The 8,367-nt window shown below is 37.7% G+C and overlaps 1 protein-coding gene across 1 annotated transcript in view; it reads left to right on the top strand.

Moving 5' to 3' along the window:
* The first annotated feature begins 1,635 nt into the window (after nt 1–1,635).
* The window catches only part of RFX6 (regulatory factor X6), a 57,541-nt gene continuing 50,809 nt past the window's right edge, over nt 1,636–8,367 (top strand). The window contains exons 1-4 of the mRNA XM_037844400.1: nt 1,636–1,840; nt 2,115–2,271; nt 4,950–5,073; nt 6,757–6,818. Of these exons, the coding sequence (XP_037700328.1) occupies nt 1,636–1,840; nt 2,115–2,271; nt 4,950–5,073; nt 6,757–6,818 (548 nt within the window). The remainder of the gene's footprint in view (nt 1,841–2,114; nt 2,272–4,949; nt 5,074–6,756; nt 6,819–8,367) is intronic.

Below are 8,367 nucleotides of genomic sequence, written 5' to 3'. Positions count from 1 at the left end.
TCAACCCAGGTATCAAGTGACCAATATTTTACAAAATCCAAAAAAAAAAAAAAAATCCCAGTAATTTGCCTGAACAGAATGTTCCCTGTGGTTACGCTGTGTAAGTGGTCAGGGTCTTTCTGTGCGTGCAGTTTAATCACTAGGACTCTCTTTACAGAATGAGTCTGAGGGTGTCTATGTAGTATTGTATCAGCTAAGTGTGATACAACTCTGTGGGCAGCCTGGCAGGTTTGGATGTGTGAATGGGTTGGTGGACTCTGCCAGATAGAAATCCTGGAGATACAAGGTAAAGGGAAAACTTTTGACAGAGAGAGGATGCCTTTCCCAAAAATTGGAGAGGTTCAGATATACCCATAATTTTGGTTGCTTAGAGAAGGTACTGCTTTTAGAATGTTTTATTCCTCCTCTTGACTCATCTTTCAGCAACCCCCACCACCTTGAGTCGCATTTTGTTTTTCTAGTTTAAATTTCAGTGTTATCTAGGTTGATATTAAATTCACATTCAAGGTCTTTCTAATGCTCCAAGAGAGGACGGATGACAGGTTGAAGTTGTAGTAAGGCAGTGTGAACCAAAGCAGGATTCTGGCTTTTCCTGGAGAATGCTGGGCATATTTGTTAAATAAACAAAGGATGGAAGGAAGGGAAGATTATGTGGCTGTCAGGCATACCCTGGTCCCAAGTCTCTACGGATTGTTCCCTCTAAAAGAGAGCATAAGTTATTTTCCACCACACCTGCCTGTTGCCATTAATTATTGCAATTTCATTTTTCGTTTCAACAAACGTTCGTTGTATTAACATTACATATAAGAGATGAGGAATCGCCAGGGACGCGTTTAAATCACAAAATACTGTAAATGGGAGCGAATGCGTCTTTTCCAACAAGCCCAGGGCCAGAACCCCGAGAGAGGCAAGACTCGGGAGTCTGAGTCCGTGTGCGCGGGGGAAGTGCTCGCCGCGCCCGCGAGCATCGCAGCCTGCACACCGGGCTGATGCCACGTATCCTCAAGCCACCGAGAAGAGCTCTCGGCGGTCCCTAGGATTATTCCGGGAGTAAGTAAACCCGGACTGTGCAGCATCCAGAGACAGCGGCACTCTGCACCGTCTCCTCTCCCCGGGCAGGGCGCGCACACAGCCAGATCTGCAGGGCTGGGAGCATCGTTTGTGTTTCTCGAGAGTAGCGATGGGGCGTTTCAGCTACCTTTCCCCGGCAAGGAGAGTGGCGCTTTCTCGGATAACCCGGCCTTGGGTGTGAAAAGTGTCCCCCGCCCAGCGCAAGAGAAGAGAGGAAGAAGGAGAGGGGAAGGGATGTGGGAACAGGACTCCATTGCTCGGGCGCGACTGGGGTGCAGGTGAGGGAGCGAGTTCCGAGTTGAGCATCTGCCGGGATGGCGCACGGTGGAGAAGAGCAGGCAGTCGCGTTCCGCCCGGCTCGGCCCGAGGTGGGTCTGTGCTGTACCCTTGCCCTGCGTTCCTCCTCCGGGACGCTCCCGGGCGCTGGAGCCTCCAGCCTCCTCCCCCACCCCAGCGGTCCCAGGTCCCCAGCCCCGCCCCGCCCCGCCCCGCCCCGGGCTGTGGCTCGGGTCTCGGCGGGGAGCCGGCCAGCGGCGGGTGCAGAGGTCTCGGGCGGACGGGAGGATGGCCAAGGTCCCGGAGCTGGAAGACGCCTTCCTGCAGGCGCAACCTTCGCCCCAAGTTTCCCGGGAGATGCAGGAGGAGTGTTGTGTGCAGCTCGCTTACCCCGAGGAAGGGGTGTACCTGGAGGCTGAAGCGCAGCTGGGCAGCGCGCTGGGCAGCGGGGAAAAGGAGGAAGACCCGGAGCTACTGGTGGGAGTTAAATCAGGTGCGTGCTCTGCCCCCTCCCGGGAAGTGCTTGGGACGCCGGTGTATTCTAAGCAGGGCACCCAGTAATAAACCTAAACACACTGCAGACATACATATAAGTACAATCTTTTTATCTCCCCAGGAAATGTTTGTCAACTAGAGATTGTTGCCTATAGGGGATTTTGCATAGCTGCGCCCCTCCTCCTGCCCACATTTGACACAAAGGTATTTTTAAAGAATACTTAATTGATTTCATTCTGTTTTTCTTCATCATCTTTACAACTTGCAATCAGAAATGCATTTAAGCAATGGTAATTTTTCCTCCGAAGAAGAGGATGAAGATAGTCACGACAGCAAAACCAAAGCAGCTGATCAACACCTCTCTCAGAAGAAAACCATCACGCAGATTATGAAGGATAAAAAGAAACAGACTCAGCTCACGCTGCAGTGGTAAGACTTTCCCACAAGGGTACACGTATCTATGCACCTGTTGAGCTTTTTTAAAAGTCAGTGTCTTCACCTTTGCTTTTTGTATTCTGCTTCTACCTTAACTCTTTGGGGAAGTTTAAAACTCCATTTGGAAATTTATTCAAAACTTTTTTTCACTATCCAGTGTATATTTGTATGCATAAAGACCTTTCAGTAACTGATCAAAAATAATCTGTAATATAAATAAGACTACATTACTTTGTTTTTTCATAATCATGAGTTCTTTGCTTAATGTTCAATCTGTTGGTCCTGACGTTTGTTATTTGGTAGTTACCTTGTTCATAAAACATGACATAAAAAAAATATCTTAAAAGGAGAGGGCTCTTTATTTAACATTGCCTTATCCATAAGAGGGCAAATTAAAAAATAGTGTATTGACCATAAGATGAACTGTATCTAAACCAGAGACAGAAAAATCAGCTAAGATATCACTATTAACTAAATAAATGTTGAACTATTTTATAGCACCTGTCACATATGATTTATTATAATGAAGTATCATGAATTGGATTTTGTGGTAAATCTTTTAAAAACAAGAGTTTATCAGTAGCCTCTCTCTCTATTTAAAGGACATTTTGTAATATTGATCTGAAAAGAAAAAGGATCTAAAATAACCTAATATAAGACTTTCCCACATAGTGTGTAGAAACAGGAGTATAAGTTTCTTCCCAAATCCCAAGCAATAAATGAACAAATCAATAAAAAGTGTTATTTATTCACTGATGAGTTACATATTCTGTTTATATGTAATATCTGATCTAAACTTTAGAAAAATACAATAGAAAAAATTGTCTGACAAAAACTAGTAAATTTTATTTTTATCTACTTAAACATTGTATTAAAATTTACATGCACCAATTTTTATGATTATATATTGAAACCTTTGAAATATTTCAAATCAAATCAAATATTCCTCTAAACTTATGGCTTAATTATTGAAACTGATATCATGTTTACTGGTTAAGAATACACTAGAGCAGTAAATAATTGACCTAAGTATCTGGATTATTTAGGACACAACTATTTTTTCATTAGAATAATTGGGGCAAAAGTGTTTTGTTTTCAGGTATATCATGGAAGTGTTTTGAATGATCACCCCTATTTTTCATTTCAAATTGAGTGAATGGAAACAATCTTGGGTTTTTATTTTATAAATATGTATATATTAGGGTTAAGGAAATAATGCTGGGCTCAAAATTAAAATTTTACCCATGTCTATGATTACTTAGTATTTTGAAGACAAAGACAATGCCTAGAACAATAGGCAGGTATTTCTAAATAGATAGGTGAAAAATAGGGATTATATGTATGCTATTAAAATATCATTTTTAAATAGCTGACTATTTCTCATAGTGATTTTCATACTTTTTGAAACTATAAAATGCTGTAATTTTTAATTTCCCATATCCTCTCCAAGAAATGAGTGTTATGTTTGCATGCTTTGAGGTTATAGATTATTTTAAGGATGTTAACAATTAGAACTGAAAATCAGAATGAAAAATATGACTGATTAACTCTAATTTTCACTGTCAAGTAGGTGTTTGGTTTTATGTATGCAAATCTATTTTATATTTTAAAATATTACATCATACTGATTTCTTTGCCCCCAGGAAAATGGATGCCTGATGTTTTGCCTGCTCAGGGAATACTTCCTTTAGTGTTTATCTTATGCACACTGGGAATATGTTAAATCAGAAATCTTCTGAAGGGTTCCACGAATTTAAATCTGATTGTGTACTCCATATTACAATATTCCCATATTATATTTATTATGATTTTACAACACATAAAAATAGGTATAAGTAAGTTTTACCCAGATTCACCTATTGAATTTTTAGACAAGTGGGAATAAAATCTAAAAGTTCTGATTTCTAGATTGCTGTTCAGATAATTGTTGCACACACATGTGTTTATTGCATTTATGTAAGCTGCATTTAATTGCGTTTGCAGAAATCCAGATTAAATACAATTATTTTTCAAGTTTAAAAGTTCATATAATTATATTAATAATGGTCAAAATTATGTGTGTCATATTTGAAGGCACCTATAGAGAATCACCTTCTTTCAGGTGTACAGGATGCTTTAGGTAATTATAATAATTATCACAGCAGAAAGGTAGAGTGATAGGTCAGTATCATTTAAGATTTAAGTGAAATGAATTTCCTCTTATGTATTTTGCAAATAAGTGCATCACCATGTTTCCCTAACTATTTGAAGTTCAGTACTTTTTAGGGAAGTAAAGTAAGAAATTGTAGGCTTTTGCCAACCTTAGTGTTGAGAATGTTGAGTTCTTTAAGAAAAAACATCATCTTCAGTTTCACCATTCATAGTTATGTATTACCGAGTAAATGAAGATGAAGAGTGAGGATTTGGGGTGTGGACTAGGCATGGTGTTAGCCGTGGTATTTTCTGTTAGCCATGATATTTTAACTGCCCTAGCAGAAGTTCACCGAGTTATTGCTTTTACAACATTAATCCTTGTGATCTGATTTTTAATAATACCCAGAATAAAAGAAGTGTATCATGAACTCATTTGTATAGAGTCTGCATTCAAAATGGGCATTGAATCAGTGTGAAAGGGGAGAGGGAAGGAGAAATTAAAAAAAGGTTAGATCTAATTTTTTTGCCTATTTTCTTAGGCTTGAAGAGAATTACATTGTATGTGAAGGAGTTTGCTTACCGCGGTGCATTCTTTATGCACACTATTTAGATTTCTGCAGGAAAGAGAAATTGGAGCCTGCCTGTGCAGCCACCTTTGGAAAGGTAAATGGCATATATTGGCTATTTTACATAAAGTTATGTTAGGTAGACAGTATGGAAACAAATCCATTCAAGCAAGTTCTCTTAGAGAGTATTGAGATATTTGTTTCACAAGCATTAATAAAATCTCTTAAGGGTTGTGTTTGGAACTGCCATATGTTTATACCTTGACTTTGAATATTGGAAACCTGGCTATCAAAAGATATAATATGACCTAAACGCAAGTTCCATTCAAGCAGTGGCATTTCCCTTCAAAGAGGGATATGTTAAAAAGCATGGTGTAGCTTTGTGTTGGGAAGCAAAATTAAATCGTGACAAGTGTCTTGTTAATGCTGTTGATGGTTACGTTTATTGTTTAGTAAGTCCAAGTATATGAGTTAATAGCTTTTTAAAAAGCTATCTTAGTTCTCCATTGATTATCTATTTCATGCTGAGAATCATCACACTCCAATTCCCAATATTTTATAATGTGATTGATTACATTCCTCTCATTTATAAGCACTCCTTTCCACTCAACCCATATGGTTCAGATGGCAATCTGTAGAACTAACATCTGTACATACACATGTTGATTTCATTTCTAAAATTGGGAAACAATATCAATCTCATTGACAAGGTTCTTGTGTGATTTTTGATTTTTCTGTGTTTTCTGAGAATATAGGACATCTTAGAAAATCTGTAGGAAGCTTGAGTCTCAAATATTGCATCTCATATAACCTGAAATCCAAATTCTAACCTGTAGAGGGACTCATTGTCCAGAAAATAATGAATACCATGATCTGACTTCCCGTTTTTAAATTAATTTATTAGTTTATTTTGAAAAATTGCCTATGGCTTTGGGAGACAATGTGGTTTGGTGCATCTAGGTTCTTTCCTTGGCTATGACTAATTTGTTGTGAGATCTTTTGTAAATCACCTAACCTTTTTTGACTCATTTTACTCATTCTATAAAACAAGGAGATTGGATAAGACAACCTATAATATCCATGTTAATATTACCATTTTATGACTCCATCTTATGGCAGTAATTCTTAATTTTTTAGAGGGTCGTGAAACACCTTGATAATTTGATAAAAACTATAAACTCAATCCCTAGAAAATTAATACATATGTTAAAATTTCCGTGAAGTCCTCTGAAGTTTATATATGGATCTCCTGTGCTCTAGGTTAAAAGCTCCCACTTTAAGAGTTTTTACAAAGATACTTCATTCTTTAATCAGATCCTAATTTTAGCAAATTTAGAGAAGGGAACATACAAAAGAAAAATTTTATATCACTGCTGTGGAGATCCAATAAGGCAGATGGAGTTTCCTGGGTCATTTCAGGGTTGGGGGTAGATATTTAATTGTGGATAAATCTCTGGGTGGAATTATTATAAGGAAACCCAAATCTTCTCACTAAGTGCACAAATCAGGTAATGACTGCTTTGGTATTATCATCAAGCAAAAGCGATATTGTTATTATCTGCCTTGGAAGTTGAGATAAGGTCAGTAGAACACTCCATCAAATAAGTACCTCCCTGGCTCTGCTGATATATTGCTTATCGATATATACATGATGTTACCTTTTCTAGACTAAATATTTACCTGAAATTCAACATTTACTTTTTTGAAGTAATTGAGATGAGTGACCTGCAATAGAACCACATTATTTCTAAAAACTAAAATAATTGACTTTCTTTTTTAGACAATTCGTCAGAAATTTCCCCTCCTAACCACCCGGCGGCTTGGAACAAGAGGCCATTCAAAGTAAGACATCGATGAACACATATCAGATCTGCCCTTGTGCATGAGGATTGAAACAGATTCAAAATACACATTGTTTTTATCAGTAAAAGATCAAATAGAACCAGATATTCTCTTCATGATGAATCAGACTTTTGCCAGCTGTGGGAACAAAAAGAAAATAGGTAGATTTTAGACTACTGTTTACAAAACAAGATGTATGGAAAAATCACAATACATTATTCTTTCTTCTGAAATAACCCAAATGAATCATTTCATAATCTTCAAGCCACTACTGAAGGTACTAGTGTGATGGAATGGAAATGTATGTAGCTAATTAAGTGACTGAATGTATCCACAACACTTGCAAAGAACAGGGTCAAAGTCAGGAGGTTGTAGAGCTGTGGGTGGAAAGAAAGTGCCAGAGCATGGCTCAGTTTCTTTTCTAGTTTTCTTTTCCAGACAATAATTTCTTAATAGCCTCTTCTTATCCCTGCAAAACAAATGACACACTCTTTTATCACTTTGGTCATCTCTTAATGTAAATAGAAACACAGCATAAGCTGTCACATTTTCCCTCTCTTGATGTCTTTAGCTTTTCTTTTCTTTTGTGGCAATCTCTGCAGAATTTCAGTTACAGTTTCTTAATTATCATTCATTTCCTCTGTCTGCTGTGTTTAAGTTTCTCCTTTCCCTCTGCTGCAAACAGACCCAGATCTCTCATAGGTTGAAAAAATATCTTCTCAAATCTGAAAATCCTTCAGCAACTTTCTCTATTATTTTTCTTCTCATTGATGTTTCTTGAAAGATAGCTATCTGCTCACTTCTCCAATTACGGATCACATCACTCTCTCCTAGTCCATTTCTTTACCTGGGCAAAAACTCAATGCTCATTTCTGCTGTTCATTTTCCTTGGCATCCAACTAGCATTTGAACCTGCTAATAATGCTCTGTCACAGTACTGTAAAGTTGCTTTTCCCATGCCTTCCACTTCCAGCTTGCCCACCGTCTTCTCTGTCCCAATGTCTAGACCAGCATTGTCCAGCAGAAATACGATATGGCCACATATTTAATTCAAAATTTTCTAGTAGCCATGTTAAAAAAGTAAAAAGAAAGAAACAGGTGGAATTAATTTTAATAATATGCTTTATTTAAATCAATATATTGCAAATTATTATTTCACCATATAATCCATCTAAAAATTAGCATTGAGATGCTTCACATTAATTTTTCATACAAAGTTTTTGAAATCCAATGTGTACTTTGCCCTAACAGTACATCTCAATTAAGATTAGCCACACTTCAAGGGCTCATGTGGTGTGTAGCTACCATGGTGGGCAGCACAGCTCTAGTCTTGCCAAAATGAGTCCTACTTTTTTAATTCCCTTGAATCCATTTCTCTCCAATCTCACTTTCATAACCTAATTTTGAGTGTACCTTTTCAGTTCATTCTATATAATTTTTCCAAATTGATCTCCTACAGTTCAGATTTCATCATATTGTCCCTCTGCTCAGGAAATTTCACTGGCTCATAATTTCTACTAATTAACAACAAACTTTTTCACCTTGACCT

Source organism: Choloepus didactylus, chromosome 7 (genome assembly GCF_015220235.1).
Source record: "Choloepus didactylus isolate mChoDid1 chromosome 7, mChoDid1.pri, whole genome shotgun sequence".
NCBI classification, from domain to species: Eukaryota; Metazoa; Chordata; class Mammalia; order Pilosa; family Megalonychidae; genus Choloepus; species Choloepus didactylus.
The sequence above is the reverse complement of the archived record's forward strand: the minus strand, read 5'-3'. Positions and strand labels throughout refer to the sequence as shown.